This window comes from Physella acuta, unplaced genomic scaffold (assembly GCF_028476545.2).
Source record: "Physella acuta isolate Inbredline_101_S28 unplaced genomic scaffold, ASM2847654v3 ptg000432l, whole genome shotgun sequence".
Lineage (NCBI taxonomy): Eukaryota > Metazoa > Mollusca > Gastropoda > Physidae > Physella > Physella acuta.
Window position 1 is genome coordinate 165004 of NW_026731951.1, and position 23005 is coordinate 188008.

A 23005-nucleotide genomic window follows, 5' to 3' on the forward strand; every position below is an offset into this window, starting at 1 on the left:
AAAATTTTTCAAACTAAATGAATTTTTGCGATCATGATTCCCATTGATAAAAAAACATGGCGGCTGCTTGTTTCTTGACTTCGCTTCAAGATTTTAAACTCATCATGAACTCCCAATATGCAACAAATATACACAATTTCAAGTCTATTGTGTACGCACGGTTGGGAAGTAATGTATTTGCATTCAATTCTGACAGAAAAGTTTTGTGGCGGTAAGTAAATTAATTATTTTTAAAAGTTAAATCTAAGACCTAGCAAGCCTAGCCCCAGGGGACATTACTCCTACAGTACTCCTACTGGACGATTTGGTAAACAGTAAACAAACGATTATCAAGTTCGACTTTACACTTTATTTCAGCATATTGCAACTAGATCTAGATATCTTATAGTTATTAGTAATAGATCTCAATCTACCTGATCCTAAATCTGTTCTTTATACTTCCTTAACTATATTAACTAGGGTCTAGATCTATACTGATACTGATCCCTCTAAATAAAAAATGACAGTGATTAGTGATTAGATTTAGTGTATGTTTGTTTGTAGAGATCTGATTGCAAGTACTTATCTAATATCTACAATCTAGATTCTAGTAAGTACTTCTAAGTACAAGTAGTGACTACGACTAGTCTAACTAAGTGCAGACTGTAGACTACTGAGGATGTTAGTGTAGTTCAGTTGAGCATAGTTACTGAAGTAGACTTAGTAGAGACTAGAGAGTGAATGCAACATTGTGAGTGTAATAAATTAAAAAGTTAATAATAGGACCTAATGATAATTAAAAAATTAATGACGAAGTGACTAGCCGGAATAAGATTTTTCTATAATTCTAGATCCAGTGAGTAGGTCTCTGAGTCTATATATTTTTTTTTCTAGATGTAGCTAGTTAACAACAGTGCTAAATCTAGTTAGTAACTTCAACTTGTCTAGAGAAATCTAGATCTAGAATTATTTAGTAATTTAGTAGGCAATAATTATAAATAATAATATTATAATATTAATAAAATTAAAATGTTGACATCTGTTGCTACTGCGAACCTATCTAGATTTGATTTAAGAAGTAGATTTAAAGTTTAGTTGACTGCTAAAGATTAAGAAAGTCTGCTACAAACTAGAGTAGTAGGCATATGCTTACTTAGAAATCTAGATGTAGGAAGTTTATGTGTAAATCTAGCAAGACCCAGTTATTTTAGTAGGCATTGAATTATGGTTATTAGATCTAGAGTCTAGAGTTTAGATTTAGTAAGAGATTTGTCAATATTGACCTGAAGTTATAGATTTAATGGCTAGTTTTGATTGCAATTTTATTTATATTTTTGATACGCTTATTATGTATAAAAATGTAAACTATGATTATGAGACAAAATTTTAAGTATAAATATTGTGTGTAAATCTATTTTTCAGAATACCTGAATTAAATCAGTGCATATAGACCTCTAGTAAACACAGAAGAAAGTACCCTACACATGTTCCAGGCAACCTTAACTAAGACTATCAACAAAACATAGGAAATCAAAATATGTTTTAGAATGATTTCATCTGAGTCTGCAATTTATGAATAACAATATTTGATGCAGGAAAAAATTAAATTCCCTGAAATTAAGGGACAAATATTACATTAAATAAAGTGCCTTTATCTTTAAATACTAAATAAATTATTAATTTATTTAATAAAAATTGAACTTGTCTTAATCATTGAATTTGTTTATTGATTGTAATTGTTAATGTTATTGTTAGTGTATGAAAATATTGTAAACAACAGTGAGAGTTGTAAAGTTCCTGTTTCTATTTCTAGCCTGTTTGTCCATGGATCAGTTTGCAAAGAGTTCAACTGTTCTGTGAACTTGGCATTCGAAGCCATGATGTGGTCAGCACTATGACAATGACTCTACTTTCACTGATGTGAGTTAGGTACCCCTCATTGCTGGGTGCACACAGGGACTTTTTACTGACTTAAACCTCAATTTAACTTGAGACTTTGGGTTAGTAGTAATGGCAGTCTAGCGCCAGTGTATTTTGCTTTAAATAAAATTTGCAAGTTAAACACTGTTTAGTTTCCTCAATCACTACAGCTTTCCAAAATCACTGAACTAACACACACAAACACAAAGAACGTATTAAAACAACACTCAATAAAAATAACATAAATCTTAACACTTGATAAAAGATTTATTTAGGATATATCAATATATATTTTTACAATGACCTACAATTACTAAATTGGGATTCATTGGTCAAGCAGTAGAGCACACAATTGATAAACCAGAGAAGTGGTTTGAGGGCTTGAGTACATTATTATTAAGGGTAACTGGCTTGAGATACTGACTTTAAGTGTAAACCACACAACTGTTTTATTGGTCTAAGTAAAAAAAACAAGACATTATTAATATTATTACAAGTGGAACATGCTTCATCTGTGGAATAATACTTTCATTAACAGTAAAAATAAATATTAACTAGTGTACACAGACACTAAAAATACATGCTTACTGTAAAGCAAAAGTAATTCTTCTAAAACAATGTAATATACATTAGGCTTATTTAGTCATATCTGTTTATTCTGAGTGATATAGTCAGAATTCTGTAATTATAGCATATTTAATTTCTACTAAGTAAGCCTTGTACAACAGTATGAATATCTAGAATCTAGCTATATAGATTAATTGAAGTTGCTGATTTTTTTTTTTAAATCTTTGAATTAAATTTTCAATGTTAAACTAAAAGCTCAATGACAGTAACACAAAGTCAAACAAAGCTTATTACAATTAAACTAATTAGGCCCTAATGTTAGTAATTATTAGATTAATCCAATTTTTAGGCCCACTTTGGGCTTAAATCAAATTTGGAATTTCTAGAGCTATTACTAGATATAGAATTTTATCTAGTAATACTGGTACACTATAACTTGTCTATATATATATAACGATAACTATCTCTACGAGGACTAACTACTAAGCAGACGACTAATTAGTAATTACGGTTATTAGGTCTAGCCTACTGTCACAGTGTAATATCTAGTTTATCTACATCTAGATCTAGTACTAAAAGAAAAAGTACTAGGAGAAGGATTTTTTTTTTTAAATATGGCATTGATTTAAAATAGGGGCCTATTTATTAAAATGAATAAAGGCAAAGTCTTTATAACTAAATAGGCCTAATTTAAATCAGGGGCCTATAATTAACTATAATATGATTAATACATAGGGCCTAATTACTAATTTAATCAGTTCTTAACTTTCTAAGCAAAAGAAAGTCTAGAAAAAAATTTATGGGCCTAAATTCAAAAGTTAAGTCTAAAGGTTTCTGTTTTACATAAATCTAGCTAATTATTCTATTATTACTAAATCTAGCTTAAATACTAGCTAGCTAACTAAACTAATACTAACACCTATTACTATTATATTAATAAAAGTATTCATATTAATCATATAGGCCTAGTTCACTATAAAAGAAAATACGCTATAGTCTATATAATATACAGTAACAGGCCTATACTTAATACTATTATTATTATAGATCTAGGTCTAACTAAAATAAGGCTGAGATCTAGATCTAAATAAAATACATAGGCCCTAGATCTAGTATTACTATTTGACGATTTGTTATAATATATTATTGTATTGTATCTAGATCTACTGTTTATAACTTAAACTTTAGACTTAATTAAACTTAAAGTATGAGTGTATGACGTATCATTAATAATTAATATTAATTTTAGGCCTAGTACTTAGTACTAAGAAGTAAAGTTAGTACACTAAAGTAGAATCTAATTCTAATTAGTAGTCTAACTAATTATATAATTACTAAAGTTCTTTAATCTTTAATTCTTTAGACTTGGTCACTTGACTTAACAACCTCTTCTTTACTCTCCTAATAAAATCGGTTTAGACTACGGTCCCTAGATCAGATCAAGATCTAGATTTCTAGATCTAGAGTTAGTAGAATCTACCTCTAAAATCTAAAACTCTAACTCTAAAACTAAATCTAGTAAATCTAACGAGTCGGTTATATTCTAAATATAATTCTAGAATCTAGATTCTAGACTATATTAAAATTTGAAAAGTCAATTCTTTATCTAGATCTAGATTTAGAATCTAGATTAGATTTTAATTTACTATCTCGATTTCTAGATCTAAATTCACGAAATTCTGATTCTAAATTCTTGAGTTTGTTTTGAAGCCAAAAGCGAAAGTAGCTTTCCTAACTTAAAAAAAAAAGATTTAATAAAAATATTCAGATTTGGTTTAAAAAAACGCCAACCGGCAGGACTCCATTTGGACTCCACTTCAACAGCCTATTGCAATTGTGTTGAAATATCTAGATCTATACCTAGTAGCCATTTGTACCCTTCACAACTTAATAATAGGCTTTGATATGTTTAGATCTATATTGTAAATGTTATACTTGTTTGAGAAAAATAATGTATAAAATGTATTGGTCAAAACGCAATGTTCTTTATTATACGTTTGACGATATTACTGACAATGGAAAGACATTACTAAAATAGCTAAAAATCTGAACAATCTAAATATAACATAAGCTAACCATACCTATTAGAATAATTAAAACCAAATTGTATGCACTTACTAATTAAGAGACTAAAATGATATCCTTAAAATACGGTTATGCAATATTTTTGTTGATTCTATAGTAATTTTTATTAGTTTAAAGCTCCCTATCAAAACTGTCGGTCTATAGGGCAAGTGATGTACAGTTCACTTGTTTCTACTACTTCGGCATATGAAGAGATATTGACATTACAGCCATACGTTTCTGGTTGCATAATTCAAATCGTGTTTCTACATTTGAATATGCTTTTTTTCCTACTTTAAATAATGTAAATAAAATTTATTTTATACATTAAATCCATCCGTTACATTTTTTTAACAAAAGTTGCGGACAAAGCGAGAAAGAGAGAGGGAAATAGAGAGGAAGAGAGGGAGTGAGAGAGAGTAAGAGAGAAAGAGGGATAGAGAGATAAGTGCACACATCGGCCTTTATCTAATAGGATAAAAGCAAAGCGGGTAATGGTTTGTTTGTTACTCACACCAAAGTGATCGGATACTTGCAGGTAAGTAGCAGGGAAATTGTTCTTGACACATTTCGCTATTCACTATCTTTTTAATGGGAAATGATTGAGTTTAAAATGATCGAGAACTGATCTAGAGTGACCACGGAATTATAAAAATTATACATTTTTTAAAGTGCTTGAATTAGATCGACCTCTTGTAGATGAGACAGAAAGTTGATATTTAGTAAAGAGGTAGCTCTAGTGCTGTAAACCCATGGAAACATTCCATAATTTCAGAGCTGTCATATTCAGGGGTAAATATTTTAACGCTTTTACTTCTCAATTTTTCATTGTTACAGCGTGAGGGATCTAAACTTTTCCTTTATTTCGACTACACGCAAAAATAAACGAAGAAAACATATCGTTAAAGGAAATTCTTTTAAAATGTTTACTAAACTGTTTTAAAAAGGTAAGACTAGTAATACAAATTTAAAAAAAACTTACCCCTCAATTATACATACATAAAGAGAAATTACTCCTCGAGGGAGTTCAACTCAATATTTTCCCAATTTTTTTATTACAGAAAATATAATCTCATAAGAAGTCGATTTAAAAATCCTTTAAAATTTGATTTTCACATTTTTTGAATGGGTTGAAGTAAAACTTCTCTCATAACTGATATTTAAAGAGCTGGGGCGGAACTACAGTGCCGCCAGACCCAGCAATGCGGGGGGGGGGGGGGGGGGGCACGCCATTTAGGGGCCCATAGCCAACCATAATAAATTTTTTATAGTTACAAAAAATAATGTTCTTGCATTTTTGACTTGACAGTAAACGCTTTTGTAAATAACGAACAGACCTACTTTTGAAGTGAAGTTATACACATGCTGTTGCGTAAAAAAATATATGCCTTAGCTGTAGTGTGAAAGATAGGCAAACGTTCAAAACACTTCCATGATTTATTTCCCTTTTTTAAACAGTTGAATAGGGGTGCTCATAAGATCCTTTTAATATATTTGTTCTAAATAAATTAAAAAGCAATTACTTCTCTTAACTATTATTTTTGAAAAAATACATACTAAAGAATGACATAGCATAAAAAGGAAATATATTTAAAACAAATAATATAAATAAAAAATAAATAAAAATAAACATCACACGAGAAACCATTGCACATACAAAGCTTTCACGTATTATATTCTTTTGACCGCCATAGACTATCGTCATTATGTGGTGGGCAGTTTTACAGCAAACTCAATTAATAAATTTGTGTGTGTTGTAAGAAAAAAAAATGATTAAATTTGTTGTAAATCTAACAACATAAATGAATTCAAAACAGACTAGCACTCACACACATGACATGTTGTAGTTTGTTAAGATTCAAGAAAAAAAAGACATTTTTTTTTCAAAACCCGATGAGGCCAGAAATGAACATCCAATGTTTGTATTCTGTGTTTATATATATATATATATATATATATATATATATATATATATATATATATATATATATATATATATATATATATTTATATATATAGGGAGGGGTAGAATATTTTTTTGCAGGGGTGGCCCTTTTTTCTAGTTTCGCCACTGTTAAAGAGGCAACATGCAAAATCTGATAAGTTTACTTTTAGAAACAAATAAGCTGCACATGTAACTTCCTTAAAAAAAGTGACAATTTTAGTAGTATATTAAAATTGTGTTCGAAAATGTATACATTAAAGCCTTCAATTTTAGCAGTCAACCATGTACAAGTCCCAACAGCAGGTAAAATTATATCCTAAACTTTTTAAACACGGCGTTTTGCAAATATCTTTTGCCTCAAATGCCAGTGCAGGGCCTGGCTGGTGCGGCTAGTCAGTATCAATATTCATAATTTTAGCCGTTATACACATACCTAATTTATCGCTCACTGAATGTAAAAGATGAATTGTAATTGTGCAAATAATCTAAATCGAGCTTTTAATAAAAATTGAGCTGGATAAATTTAGTTCCCCAATCCTAGCCGTCTGTGTGTGTGTGTGTGTGTGTGTGTGTTTGTGTGTAAACACGATAACTTGAGCATCTTTTCAGTTAGGCTGAAGGAATGTGATATGTAAGTTTTACATAAAATTATCGTTTTCTGTGAGCTTTTTAGCAGTTTATGGTAACCGAAGTTATATATCATATTTTGATTATTCTCATACTTTAATTAAGCTGCCATATTGGTAAGTGGTAATTTCATCTATTTTCTCTGATTTTAAAATACTGATAACTTAAGTACTGTTTCAGTCCAGTGGTAGAAACTCGTCCATATCGTAACAGCGACATTACCTTCAATGAACACAACAACATAAAAGCAATGAATGATTGTGCACCTGTTACAATTTTAATGCCGAAAAAATCTAAGAAATTTTAGCATTTTTGTTGTAATCAAGGCCACAGACTAAAATAATTGTGTGGAATAACATAACATGAGGTGTCTTGTTTTAAAGCAATGTAACTGTCAAAAACGAATACGCATTATTTAAATTATCGTTCCTCTGATTTTAAAAGATTAAGATTTAAAAAAAATGAAGACAGTTATGACGAATACAAAATGTACATGTAAAAAAATTCTGACTCAATTTTTTCCACACGTATGTTTAATATCCTGCTATGGTAATTATTTATTTTCGTATACAGCAGATTTGAAACCGCAGTTTTCAGATTAAAAATAAGAAAACAAAACAAACGGAAGGAAAAAAAATAAATTGTACAGATCTACCGTTAGTAAAATGAAAACGATAAAACAAAAGCTCGACCCCCACCCCGACTCTTCACTACCCCGATGTTCTCCCAGGAGTGGACCATCATAAAGTTAACATGGGCAACATGTATTACTGTTGTTGTTTTTTTTAATTATACCGCGAGACAATAATAATATTATCTAGAACATGAACAAAGCTTGTTTACTTCCCCTTACAACAGGTTAAGATCACAGTTTTTGGTTGTAGGGGAGTGCGAGCTAAGTAAGTCTTTATGAATAAAATATAATGTTAAAATGAAATATAAAATGTACACTTTAATCAGGCGTTAAATTATCGCACCGATATACAAACTGACTATAAAAAATATAACGAAGGAATGTGCAAGCTTTGTTAGCTTTGTTATATATTGTTGTATTCTGAGACACACTTTTAAAAGTTTTTTATCGACTACGTCTGTTAACATCTTCTTTTTCTGCTGTAGACGGCGTCACGTCATGGTTTGGTTTAGCACTTGAGTTGTTTGCAAATTTGTTGTAATGTGTGTTAACTTCGTTCTGTCTCTCTAGGACTTTGTACATGCACCTGTACCGTTCCTGGTGGATGTCCAAAATTATACCCGCTCCTAATGAGTGAAATACATATTACATATCTCATAACGTCTAATTGATAATTATGTTTATTATTTATTATTAGTTTCAGTGATTTATTTTATTAAGTTTAGAGATTCCAGCGTGGTGGAAGTAGTCAATTTTTCAAAAAGAAAATTTAAAAACATTCGAGGCGAAGTAATTTTGGCTTTGTTTGTTATTAATACATAGCTTTTAAGTTTTTTGTAAACCAATACTTAATGGCTGAGGATACAGTCAACTAAATCAGTCATATTTATTTATTGTCACATAGAATGCCTATTTATTTCTAAAACACTATTAATAAAACTCCTCACTCAAAAGACTTACGATAAACTCATCTTCCAGATTGTTTCCCTTCAAAAGCGACAACTCCGGTAATTTTGGTCAGAAACGGTTCTCCTCAAACAGCCAATGGCAATTTGAGCTGGTTTTTTGAAGAAACTGGTACTGTCCCTTATTAAACATGACAAATATTTTTAAAATAACCCAGTTTGTAAGAAAATGAAAGAAACATGTGTATAAAGTAACTGCATACTGTATTATGTTGGTAGAAAATCGATGCATGCATATGTTAGTAGGCTGATGAACTAAATCTTAAGCATTTAAAGATGCTAATTATTATATATATATATATATATATATATATATATATATATATATATATATATATATATATATATATATATATATATATATATATATAATATGACCTTTTAGTTAAACGCGAAATATACATCAAGTACCAAGCATGATTATTGCTAAATAGATTTCACCGATATCAGTAAATTTCCAATGGTAAAACAATATAAAACATTGGAATAAATATATACGCTACAACATCCAAATAAGTGATGTCGAGTGTATAACTTTAACGATTAAATTCCAAAGAGATTCTTACAGCTGTTAGCATCACTGTTAGCATCATTAAAATACCATCTTCTCTGAGTTTGGCCACAACCTGACGACAGTTGATCCGCCCTGTATATTCAGCTTCTCTCGACAAATGACATAGAGCGATGAAACAATTAACATTCCGGTAAAACCTAGCACTAAAATAAAGTAATTCAAGTTTAGTGTTTAAAGGATATTAATTACAGAAAAAAAGGATTATACATTTTAAAAAAATATTATAGAATAAAAAGGACCATAAAAAGTACTATACATTCCCTAACACAATGACTGTCTCCAAAACACAATAGTGAGTATGTAAAATTAGAAACCTATAGCGGACAGCAATAGGCCTTGATATATTCATTAAGGCAACCCTCTGTTCTAAATCCACAAGTCCCCATGGTGTTAAAGGCGCATCTCTATCTAGGCATGGTGTGTAGTGGAACAGGGTGCATCGGTGGATCGGTTGATCTTTCTGTAAAACCGCATCTTTTTAATAAAATATACATACACATTTCATATCATCTACTTTAAAATGTACTTTTATTTATAATGAATCTTTCCTATGCTATGTTCCAGCATATATTTTATCATACATGTTTACTTAGTCTGAGTTTAGATTATAGTTTATTGCAAATGTTTACTTTACTAAGTTCAAGTAACCGCAACGTGCAGTCAGCGGGCACATGAGTTTTTGCAAACTTCAAAGAACATTTCTTCTGAATATCAAACGGATACAATATTAATTTTAGGACAATACAAACTAGACTTTTCGTAAACCTTACATTGGCTTGGTTAAATTTATTTTAATAATTATGGTCACTTTTTATCGGGAACTTTGTTTGAAAAGTAGTAGGATATTATTTTTACATGTGAACGAATTTATAGAAAAAAAACAACAACGTAATAACGAATTATTAAACAATATTCATTACCTTCAATTCTTTAATCGTAATATCCAAAATCAAAGATGTATCAACGTTTTGTTCCCAAATAATTCGTGCACAATCGTTGATGCCTACTTCATTTGGGCCTTTAAATAACATTAATTAATTAATTGTCTAATGTGTCGCCTTTCTGTATTTGCTTGATTAATTAAAATGTATATTTGATATGCAATATGAACTTTAAACCAATAAATTATTCTATACTATTATTGCTTGAGTAAAATGAATATTCAGTTGTATCTAATACATGTCTATTCTTAAGTAAACTCCATCTTTATTTTAATTCTATTTGAATCAAATATATCTAACGTCTACAACGTAAAAAGAACTAAAATTCCAATGCTACCTTGGGATCCGATGAATCTCTGGGTTTTTTTGTAGCACTAGAATGTAATAGACATTATTAATAAAGTATTTAGCAGATTTTAGAGATTAATTTCACAAAATAAGACGTTTAAGTAATAACAATAGGGTATTTAACTTCTACAAAACAATGACCGCAAAAACGTTAACCTGTCCTATAAAATACTGACTGCATATTCATTAAAATTTATTTCTCTCACATTAAACTCATCACCAAAATGACGACACTACTTACAGTAAACTCTCCAAGATAAAATAGACTTTTGTCTGTCTGCATGTTATGTAGCTCTGAGACCAAGACTTCCATGTCGTAAATACCCACGTTACAATTTGTGTTTGTATTAGCAGCAGGCTGTTCGCTAACTGTTATTTTGGTTTCCATTACTTTTTTAGGTCTGTTTATATTTAAAACATGAAATGAAATAACACAATTATAAACACTTTTCGAGAGAAAAACATTCACAATGATTCGCCGTTAATACAATGTTAAGCATTATGTACTGATACATCTAATATATCGCTCTAGCACAAGGCTTTTAACACATATAATTTTAAGCGTAACTAGACAACCCATAATCCCCTGGATGACTATGGGTTAAAGGGTCATTCATCAATGACATCACGAAAGTTTGAAGATTGTATTTCTCTTACTCCCCACTGTCATACATCATTACCAAAAGTCAGCTCACTTCGTCTAACAAGACGTTACACCTTAGATAATAATTTTTATCGACTTATAAAAAAATGCAATTTTAGCTGAGCATAGTGTCAACTTTACTATCCTATAATCTAAAAAAAAGTCACACCTCAGCTGAAATATTTTTGTCTTTTAAAAACTTTGATTTCTTTAATTTACACTTCTCAACCTCAAAACTCAAAGGAATATAAAATAAATACAAATAACATCGAAATAATAACAACGAATTAGAACTATTCGCGTGCATTGCGATTTCCCTCTGTAAACTTTCTATGTGGGAAAGTTAAGACCAAAAAGAGACCAAAAATGCACAACATATATTCAATGTAAAAAATTTAAGGGAGTCCTGGTTTAACTTTAAAATAAAATTGGAACAAATAATATTTTATTTAAGTCTTATCATAAGTAGAAAATTCCAATGATATGAAACACTAAAGTCATTAAAATATTTAAGGATTGTAATTGTTTATTAAAATTATTAAATTATTCATTTTGTATTTTTTTAGGTCTACTTTGTTTTGGTAACTACGTTTGGCATAGATTCTAAATGTTTATCTACTTTTCTACGACGAAACTAGTTTCGGTATTTCTAAAATAAATTCAGTGTAATCTTGAATTAGAAGATATAATATCAAGCGTATCATATTTGAAATTGATATTATCGCTGGGGTTTTATATACACAACAAGCGTATCATTTAAGAAATAGCTGTCAGCAAAGTGAAATATATATGGCATTCAACTTTTCAATCGGCTGCCAAGTTTTTAAAATCAATTTTTTTTTCTAAAGTTGTACATATAAAATGTGTTTATACACAAAAATATAAAATTAATTTACTTAAACATTGAAATAAATCTTTGTCTTATATATTCTGAAAAAAAAATGTTTTTCTATACAAAACTAGGCAATTTAAAATGATACACGCTGTGCAGGTGGACAATCAGGTTATCAAACGATATCCAAAAACTATTTAAAATCAACGCAGGCATTTTGGAAGCAAAAAGTATAATTTTACCTAAAGAGTGTGAACATGATAAGGAAGCCAACTATAAACAGCATTGCTCCAATTATATAAATAGAGGAGTTCGGCAGGTCGCTGGCGTAATCCTGTGCTACACTATGCACCGGAACATCAGTATCTTAAAGAGGAGATCATAAAGTAAAATTAAAGAGTATTATGTATTGCAATAATAATCACATAGTGCTAAAATTACCAATTGATTAGTACATTTTAAACAAGCAAGAATACTTGAGTTACCAATCAATCCTTACCATTGAAGAAGAAACATTCCGTGTCTTTTTCAGTAAACGTTCCATTACACCCAAGTAGACAAGTTCCATCTGTGTAGTTACACCAAGCCTGTGTGTCGTCGACCACACACAATGAGCTGCATGGTGTATGACAACCGTCTCCATAATAGCCAACATCACAAGCTGCATGAAGGTTTTAGTGTAGAACGTTACAATGAGTAGAAATATCAATAATGTAAGGTGGAATAACATATACTTTTTAGTTATATCTTTACGTGCTTCATATACTGCTTTACTGACCAAAACTTTCTAAACATGTTTATTTTAATTCACTAATTTTAATACCTTTTACATTAACCTGTGCTTATGCACTTCACTGCGTTTATTAAGTACCATCTAACATTATCAAATTTTTTCCCTAATATCCAGATAGCAGAGCCTACCTTTATCACAAAAAAATCCGTGATATCCAGGATTACACTTCAAACAGTGACCGTTAGCCGCGCTGCACTGTGAATTTAAACAGGTGTCAGAGCAGGTGCTTATACAGTTTTGTCCGAAATGGCCACTCTCGCAATCTGCATTGAATTTGGGTGTTAGAAAAATAAAAAAATGTATCACTCATTAAATTAACCTAATCATTGTTGTACTGATTTTTTTATATGTATCAACGGTTATATGCTATCCAATCACCGCATGTTTTCGAAATCAATCTTAAAAAGTAAAGCACGTTACCATGATCGCATAAGAAGCCCATTTTGCCAAAAGGACAACTTAAACACCGACCATTTACGTTGTCACAGATCTGGTCTGTGCAGTTGGTGCTACACACCTTGCTGCAATGATCCCCAAACGTTTTAGAATCGCAATCTGTGTATCCAGAATAATTATACTTTTTATCATTATGACCAAAATTATTATGAGCAATGAGAACAGACACAAATAAAGCAACTAATGAAATAGGTTTTTAACATTAAAGAACAATAATGAACCCAACTAAGTACAGGAATGAAAGAGTTAAAACGAGACTAAGTCGTCGCAAGATAAAATAAACTTTTCTCACCCTTATCACAAAAGGCGCCTTGTTTTCCAATAATACAGCTATTGCAGGTTCCATCAACATTGCTACACTGTTGATTTTTACAGCTGGTGCTGCATCTTTGTGCACAGTTTATACCATAGTATGTTGTGTCGCAGGCTGTTTAGGAATAAGATGACATCTTCAGATTTAAAGTTAGATTTAAAGTTAGATTTAAAGTTAGATTTAAAGTTAGATTTAAAGTTAGATTTAAAGTTAGATTTAAAGTTAGATTTAAAGTTAGATTTAAAGTTAGATTTAAAGTTAGATTTAAAGTTAGATTTAAAGTTAGATTTAAAGTTAGATTTAAAGTTAGATTTAAAGTTAGATTTAAAGTTAGATTTAAAGTTAGATTTAAAGTTAGATTTAAAGTTAGATTTAAAGTTAGATTTAAAGTTAGATTTAAAGTTAGATTTAAAGTTAGATTTAAAGTTAGATTTAAAGTTAGATTTAAAGTTAGATTTAAAGTTAGATTTAAAGTTAGATTTAAAGTTAGATTTAAAGTTAGATTTAAAGTTAGATTTAAAGTTAGATTTAAAGTTAGATTTAAAGTTAGATTTAAAGTTAGATTTAAAGTGAGATTTAAAGTTAGATTTAAAGTGAGATTTAAAGTGAGATTTTAAGTTAGATTTAAAGTTAGATTTAAAGTTAGATTTAAAGTTAGATTTAAAGTTAAATTTAAAGTTAGATTTAAAGTTAGATTTAAAGTTAGATTTAAAGTTAGATTTAAAGTTAGATTTAAAGTTAGATTTAAAGTTAGATTTAAAGTTAGATTTAAAGTTAGATTTAAAGTTAGATTTAAAGTTAGATTTAAAGTTAGATTTAAAGTTAGATTTAAAGTTAGATTTAAAGTTAGATTTAAAGTTAGATTTAAAGTTAGATTTAAAGTTAGATTTAAAGTTAGATTTAAAGTTAGATTTAAAGTTAGATTTAAAGTTAGATTTAAAGTTAGATTTAAAGTTAGATTTAAAGTTAGATTTAAAGTTAGATTTAAAGTTAGATTTAAAGTTAGATTTAAAGTTAGATTTAAAGTTAGATTTAAAGTTAGATTTAAAGTTAGATTTAAAGTTAGATTTAAAGTTAGATTTAAAGTTAGATTTAAAGTTAGATTTAAAGTTAGATTTAAAGTTAGATTTAAAGTTAGATTTAAAGTTAGATTTAAAGTTAGATTTAAAGTTAGATTTAAAGTTAGATTTAAAGTTAGATTTAAAGTTAGATTTAAAGTTAGATTTAAAGTTAGATTTAAAGTTAGATTTAAAGTTAGATTTAAAGTTAGATTTAAAGTTAGATTTAAAGTTAGATTTAAAGTTAGATTTAAAGTTAGATTTAAAGTTAGATTTAAAGTTAGATTTAAAGTTAGATTTAAAGTTAGATTTAAAGTTAGATTTAAAGTTAGATTTAAAGTTAGATTTAAAGTTAGATTTAAAGTTAGATTTAAAGTTAGATTTAAAGTTAGATTTAAAGTTAGATTTAAAGTTAGATTTAAAGTTAGATTTAAAGTTAGATTTAAAGTTAGATTTAAAGTTAGATTTAAAGTTAGATTTAAAGTTAGATTTAAAGTTAGATTTAAAGTTAGATTTAAAGTTAGATTTAAAGTTAGATTTAAAGTTAGATTTAAAGTTAGATTGAAAGTTAGATTGAAAGTTAGATTGAAAGTTAGATTTCAAGTTAGATTTCAAGTTAGATTTCAAGTTAGATTTCAAGTTAGATTTCAAGTTAGATTTCAAGTTAGATTTCAAGTTAGATTTCAAGTTAGATTTAAAGTTAGATTTAAAGTTAGATTTAAAGTTAGATTTAAAGTTAGATTTAAAGTTAGATTTAAAGTTAGATTTAAAGTTAGATTTAAAGTTAGATTTAAAGTTAGATTTAAAGTTAGATTTAAAGTTAGATTTAAAGTTAGATTTAAAGTTAGATTTAAAGTTAGATTTAAAGTTAGATTTAAAGTTAGATTTAAAGTTAGATTTAAAGTTAGATTTAAAGTTAGATTTAAAGTTAGATTTAAAGTTAGATTTAAAGTTAGATTTAAAGTTAGATTTAAAGTTAGATTTAAAGTTAGATTTAAAGTTAGATTTAAAGTTAGATTTAAAGTTAGATTTAAAGTTAGATTTAAAGTTAGATTTAAAGTTAGATTTAAAGTTAGATTTAAAGTTAGATTTAAAGTTAGATTTAAAGTTAGATTTAAAATTAGATTTAAAGTTAGATTTTAAGTTAGATTTAAAGTTAAATTTAAAGTTAAATTTAAAGTTAGATTTAAAGTTAGATTTAAAGTTAGATTTAAAGTTAGATTTAAAGTTAGATTTAAAGTTAGATTTAAAGTTAGATTTAAAGTTAGATTTAAAGTTAGATTTAAAGTTAGATTTAAAGTTAGATTTAAAGTTAGATTTAAAGTTAGATTTAAAGTTAGATTTAAAGTTAGATTTAAAGTTAGATTTAAAGTTAGATTTAAAGTTAGATTTAAAGTTAGATTTAAAGTTAGATTTCAAGTTAGATTTCAAGTTAGATTTCAAGTTAGATTTCAAGTTAGATTTAAAGTTAGATTTAAAGTTAGATTTAAAGTTAGATTTAAAGTTAGATTTAAAGTTAGATTTAAAGTTAGATTTAAAGTTAGATTTAAAGTTAGATTTAAAGTTAGATTTAAAGTTATATTTAAAGTTAGATTTAAAGTTAGATTTAAAGTTAGATTTAAAGTTAGATTTAAAGTTAGATTTAAAGTTAGATTTAAAGTTAGATTTAAAGTTAGATTTAAAGTTAGATTTAAAGTTAGATTTAAAGTTAGATTTAAAGTTAGATTTAAAGTTAGATTTAAAGTTAGATTTAAAGTTAGATTTAAAGTTAGATTTAAAGTTAGATTTAAAGTTAGATTTAAAGTTAGATTTAAAGTTAGATTTAAAGTTAGATTTAAAGTTAGATTTAAAGTTAGATTTAAAGTTAGATTTAAAGTTAGATTTAAAGTTAGATTTAAAGTTAGATTTAAAGTTAGATTTAAAGTTAGATTTAAAGTTAGATTTAAAGTTAGATTTAAAGTTAGATTTAAAGTTAGATTTAAAGTTAGATTTAAAGTTAGATTTAAAGTTAGATTTAAAGTTAGATTTAAAGTTAGATTTAAAGTTAGATTTAAAGTTAGATTTAAAGTTAGATTTAAAGTTAGATTTAAAGTTAGATTTAAAGTTAGATTTAAAGTTAGATTTAAAGTTAGATTTAAAGTTAGATTTAAAGTTAGATTTAAAGTTAGATTTAAAGTTAGATTTAAAGTTAGATTTAAAGTTAGATTTAAAGTTAGATTTAAAGTTAGATTTAAAGTTAGATTTAAAGTTAGATTTAAAGTTAGATTTAAAGTTAGATTTAAAGTTAGATTTAAAGTTAGATTTAAAGTTAGATTTAAAGTTAGATTTAAAGTTAGATTTAAAGTTAGATTTAAAGTTAGATTTCAAGTTAGATTGAAAGTTAGATTGAAAGTTAGATTTCAAGTTAGATTTCAAGTTAGATTTCAAGTTAGATTTCAAGTTAGATTTCAAGTTAGATTTCAAGTTAGATTTAAAGTTAAATTTAAAGTTAAATTTAAAGTTAGATTTAAAGTTAGATTTAAAGTTAAATTTAAAGTTAGATTTAAATTTAGATTTAAAATATATCGACTATTAAAATGTTGTATTGTTTTCATTTGATTAATGAGTTTGTGCGTTAGAGTTTAACTTTAAATCTAACTTTAAATCTAACTTTAAATCTGAAGTTAGATTTAAAGTTAGATTTAAAGTTAAACTCAAAACTATGTTTTGTATAACTTGCTAGTTTGATACACCAAATATATTGACAATTAAAATGTTTTATTGTTTTCATTTGATTAATGAGTTTGTGTGTAAATTAAATGGGCGGAATATATAAAATGTATATAGCACATTTTTAATTCTCCCGCTTTAAACATCATAGATGTCAATAAATGATAACTTACCGCGCTCACAAAACACCCCTAGGTACCCAGCTGAGCAGCCCAGACATGAACCATCGATATTGTTACATTGTTGGTTTAAACACCTGCGATTGCACGTTTCCGCACATCCTGCGCCGTAGTGTGAGTCACTGCATGCTATCAAAGACAATTAAACCAGTGGCGTGACAGCCATTAAAACATGTCGGACACAGTTCACTGGTGAGATTAGTTTTTATTTTTATTTTTAGCAATTGAATCGTAACATTGCTACAACCCCCCCCCCCCCCTCTCATCAAGCGACTGCACATGTGCACAATGAACAGTTTTTTTTTCTTCATTCTGTTGTAAATGCAGCTGTGTATTATTGTTAATATTTATAGTTAACACCTTTACGTCATGGTGTTACTTCCCCTGTCAATGTGTACTAAACTAACCAATCAACTTTCATTAATCATTGAACTGAAAAAGCGAGTTTCTTCTGAATATTTTGTAATGATTTGTCTTTGTATCACTGTCTAAATGGCGTCTTTCAATGAGATTTTCAACCCTCGTACCTCCTTGTGACATGTAGACAGTACTCAACACTTTTTTTTAATATATTAAATATGTCTTCCCGGATTTTCACATCTCTTTAATGGAAAAGTTGATTCTTATATTCGAAATCTAATGTACAGAAAAATATCAACTCACTTATTTTTTACAAGTTATTTATAATTGTCTTACGTTCTTAAATTTACATTTTGCCGAAACCCAACAACAGTTATTATCACAACAACTGTCACGCTACAATAATTACGAAACACTACACGTTATTTTAATATCATGAACACACCTTCAGAGCAGCCGTAACCTTCAAAGCCTACAGGACAACCCGACAGACATCCGCCTGTTGTGGGAAAACATTTCTCAGTTCTATCGTTACAGTTGCAAGGGATGGAACATTCGGGCCCATATGATTTAGGTGTGCAGTAATGATCTAAATGTTAGCAGATCGTAAACATGGTTGTTAACAAACAGACAATAATAAACAATCGTAATTAGTGCTAATTTCCATTGCAATATTTTTAACAACCTGCTAGCTATATAAATTATACATTGCTAATCGATGAAAATGTCTTAACATCATTTAACTTCAAAAAAGTTCTTCGTATTTCCTATATGAAGTGTTTAAAATGTCATTGTATCTTCGAACACTTTACTTGGTTTTTTCTTACCGCTGAAGGTCTCCACCTCACATAGCGTTAATATGCCCCTAGCAGAAATGGTCACATATGAAATAGGAGTGGCTGAAGGTCTGGTTGTGATGGTGTATATAGCGACGTCATTGGCGGGGTTTTGATCAGTGTAACTGAATTCTTCCCGATCAGTTGAGCTGTTGCTTTTTAATACAAATCCTTTAATCCGTTCCCTGTTATCCTCTGAAAAAAAAATATTACACTGCTATGTAACTTTTATTTTTCAATTTATTTATTTACATAGATTAGTTTGGCATAAAATGCTGTGTACCTCTGTTATGGATTACATATCTGTTCAAGTACCATGGCTGACTAAATGTGACTTTCCATACGCCTGGCGAACCCGACAAAGTGTGTGAACATGATTTGTGAGTGAAAAACTTTCTACTTGTATTGCCATCTACAGCTCTGGTTGGATCATATGATACACCGTGGTAGGTTTCCGTTGTTGATTGCCAGGTTGATTGTTTTATGGCTACGTTACGACCTAAAAATAGCCAAATAAAAAAAATTGTTATCAATACATTCTAATATACATATAAAAAACTTACGAAATTTTCGTTATCTGTAAAAACTAGGCATGCTGCCCAGCTTCGCTTAGGCTTTCGAAAACATTGAGAATTGAATGTTTAATCTATTCGCCCGAGGGTCGATCTACGACCTCAGGAGTTATGAAGAGGTTCCTATAAGGTTCCTATAAGGCGCCGGTCAGTCGAGGTCAGTTTTGACCCCCTCATCGTAGACTTTTCGGCCAACCGGCCCCCGTGTTCTGTCGCCCCAAGGCAAGATCGTGCCAAATTTGAAGCGCCTGCGGCGACGGGAAGTGCCCTATCAGGCACCCGACAACTTTGCTTTATATATTATACAGATTAGCAAATTGCATAGATAAACAAAGTTTCAATAAAGTAATTAAGGCCTGAAATACTTTAGTATAGAAATGTATTATTTGAATAGATTCTAGATCTAGGTAGGGTTTACATCTGTGTAAGTCTAGTTTTTCCGTAGATCTAGATCACCTAGATCTAAATCTAAAATCTCTAGATCTAGATGATCTAGAATCTCTAGATCTAGATGATCTAGAATATCTAGAATATCTAGATCTAGAATATCTAGATCTAGAATCCTAATAGAATTTTTTTTTAAGTTTAGCCCGAGCAAAATTGTATTGTATAAAGTTTATATCGTACGTAGATCTAAACCAAATTTGAATGAAATAGTTCATTTATTTTTATCCGAAACACGGCAGATGACGTCATTAGTTAATGTATAAACATTAGTGACGTCACTGTTTTATGCATCACTTTTTCACAACAATAAACGCTTTTCCTGATGCATAATTAAAACTGTTTCTCTACATTCGAATACGCCTTTATTTTTTATTTTTACTCTTTAAATAAAATTGTGGTTATACATTTAAAACATCTAACATATTATTTTCAACAAAAGTCCGTATAAAGGTATCCATATATCGCTGCCGATTCTGACGTGATATCCGGCGACAATATTTTGCGGACAGACTAAGAGAGAGAGAGCGAGAAAGAGAGAGAAGTGCGCACATGGGCTATTATATATTAGGATGCATTACTATACCTTTTATCTGATCCCCATAAAATTTAGTTGCTTATTATGAAAAATTCAATTTAATATCGGAAGGTCGGTGCCTAAAGTTTGCGATATGATTTTTCTCCATGACAATTACAATGAAAATGAAAGTGATAATGACAATGACAATGACAATGACAATGACAACGACAATGACAATGACAACGACAATGACAATGACAATGACAATGACAATGACAATGACAATGACAATGACAATGACAATGACAATGACAATGACAATGACAATGACAATGACAATGACAATGACAATAATGACAATAATGACAATAATGAGAATGACCATGACCATGTCCTTGACCATGACCATGACCATGACCATGAACATGAACATGAACATGAACATGAACATGAACATGAACATGAACATGAACATGAACATGAACATGAACATGAACATGAACATGAACATGAACATGAACATGAATATGACTACGACCATGACCATGACCATGACCAAGACCATGACCATGACCATGACCATGACCATGACCATGACCATGACCATGACCATGACCATGACCATGACCATGACCATGACCATGACCATGACCATGACCATGACCATGACCATGACCATGACCATGACAATGGCGATGAACATGAACATCAACATCAACATCCTATTGCATTAGTAAAAATCAAAAGTGGTTTAGCGTGCAACTCGTCACACTATATATCAAACGACATGGACAGATACATAGATAATCTCTACTCTTCTGCCTAATGATCCGCTGGGTCCAAAAGTTTCCGCTGGGCAAGACTGTTTATTTTTTAATGGATTATTTGGCACTCGATTATTTTATTTTCCATTATTTATTTACTCTATATTTTTTTTACAAACTTATTGTGTTACTTGATAGTTTTAGCGCATTGATTTATCAAAAAACAAGTTAATTAAAAAAGTCTAGTGACATTTGTGCGCAATTTCCTTATGTTATCTAAAAATAGCTCTGACGTATAATGTTGGGGTGCGTTCAAGCTAGAAGAACAATCGGTTTGTAGGTGTTTATGTAATTTTAAAATTTGTGACCGAACGAGAGAATATTTTTGAAAACTTTCTTCGGCAATATTGTTCTAAATTATGACAGGAATCGATTGGTACATGTTTCAAGTCGGTAAGTGGTCTGGTTGCCGAGATATGGGCCAAAAACTGCTTTTTTTCGAGATTTTTTGGCTTTTCTGGGAAATCCATGAAAGAAACCCGGAATTTTTATGGCCTATGTTCATTCTCGTAACTTGCTTAACATAATTGCTTTTGGAACTAGTCATCGATATTGCTTCGTTGAGGAGGAGATACGACTTAAAGCTGCGGACACACATTCATCCATCCATCCATCCATCCATCCAGAAATGACGGGTTAATAAACGCAATTCTCCAGAATGGAAATTGCGCTAAAAATTATACTAAATTTGTCGATCATAAATTATTTTTAAAATAATTTTACGAAACTTTAAAAACATTATTTATTTTTAGAAATATTCTAATATATTAATATTCTAATGCACGCAATATTCTAAAATAACATTTAGGTACCCCCGCGGGTAATTTTGTTGATGCCTGGACTAAAACTTTTTGGGGGCCCCTGGTATATAAATATATATAGAGGGGGACGGTATGAAAAGTCACAAATTTCACTTTTTACTTTCTCGTATATACGAAGTATAGAGAAAGTATTGTAATCGTGCAAAAAAAAAATCGAGATTTTTACAAATCTCGACGTTTTACACCTCACTGATACGGAAAAACATAATTTTGCAATCTTGTCCGTATGTCTGTGTGTCTGTCTGTGTGTCTTTGTGTCTGTCTGTCTGTCCGTGTGTAAACACGATAACTTGAGTACCATTACAGCTAGGTTGATGAAATTTCATATATAAGTATTTTATCAAAATCGTAGATCCGTATCAACTTTTGAGCGATTTCCGATAACCGGAAGTGGTACTTTTCCTACTTTGAATTTTTCAAAAGCCTATAACTTGAGTACTATTTCAGATAGATAAATGAAATTTCACATGTAAGTAAAAGATCTAATTCTCTACCTTCTGTTAAATTTTGAGTAATTTCCGTTGACTGGAAGTAGTACTTTACGCTACTTCCGATTTCTCAAAAAACTAATGTAAATTTTAAAAGTACTAATAATATTGCGCACTATTATGCGCTTTTTTATAAGACGTTCATTTGGTGTGCAAATAATTGTCTACGAGATTTTATTCTATTTTTAAAACTTTAAGTATTTAAAATGGATTAAAAATCATGTCTATAGCCCGAGTTCCCATCCCCTGTTATTTTATATAAGAATATTCGAGAAAGTTTAGGGGAGATCACTCCCGGTTTATTAGGATATAGAGACAACAATTGTGAACCTTTAACAATGCCAATGTACCAGATAGAGTTCCACATTTTATATAACTGTATACAGATCCGTTTCGAGAAACTGTTCACGGTATACCCATGCCTGACTTGCAAAATCTTGATTTGGAATTGTGACATTTTATCCCAGTGCGGGGTGAAAAGTATCAATTTTCAAATGTTATATGTTAAATCTATTTGATCCCAAAAACATTTTTTTTATATTGAAAATAATTTCCCTTAATAATCAAGAATTATTACAAAATGTACATAAATT

General features: G+C 29.4%; 1 protein-coding gene and 1 long non-coding RNA gene across 2 annotated transcripts in view; both read right to left on the reverse strand.

Annotated features, from left to right (window-relative positions):
• Positions 1 to 2153: 2153 nt before the first annotated feature.
• Positions 2154 to 4282, reverse strand: LOC131942902 (uncharacterized). The gene is made up of 2 exons (XR_009386824.1): positions 4113 to 4282; positions 2154 to 2356 (listed from the first exon to the last, which is right to left on the reverse strand). It is a non-coding gene; the product is annotated as an uncharacterized LOC131942902 (long non-coding RNA).
• Positions 4283 to 9237: 4955 nt separating this feature from the next.
• Positions 9238 to 23005, reverse strand: part of LOC131942909 (uncharacterized) — a 28238-nt gene continuing 14470 nt past the window's right edge. Inside the window, exons 6-19 of the mRNA XM_059302875.1 lie at positions 19027 to 19242; positions 18735 to 18938; positions 18353 to 18496; positions 17542 to 17676; positions 13581 to 13715; positions 13253 to 13387; positions 12961 to 13095; positions 12539 to 12700; positions 12282 to 12405; positions 10806 to 10965; positions 10554 to 10590; positions 10196 to 10293; positions 9590 to 9735; positions 9238 to 9418 (exon numbers count right to left, since the gene is read on the reverse strand). Coding sequence (XP_059158858.1) covers positions 9238 to 9418; positions 9590 to 9735; positions 10196 to 10293; positions 10554 to 10590; positions 10806 to 10965; positions 12282 to 12405; positions 12539 to 12700; positions 12961 to 13095; positions 13253 to 13387; positions 13581 to 13715; positions 17542 to 17676; positions 18353 to 18496; positions 18735 to 18938; positions 19027 to 19242 — 2012 coding nt within the window. The remainder of the gene's footprint in view (positions 9419 to 9589; positions 9736 to 10195; positions 10294 to 10553; positions 10591 to 10805; positions 10966 to 12281; positions 12406 to 12538; positions 12701 to 12960; positions 13096 to 13252; positions 13388 to 13580; positions 13716 to 17541; positions 17677 to 18352; positions 18497 to 18734; positions 18939 to 19026; positions 19243 to 23005) is intronic.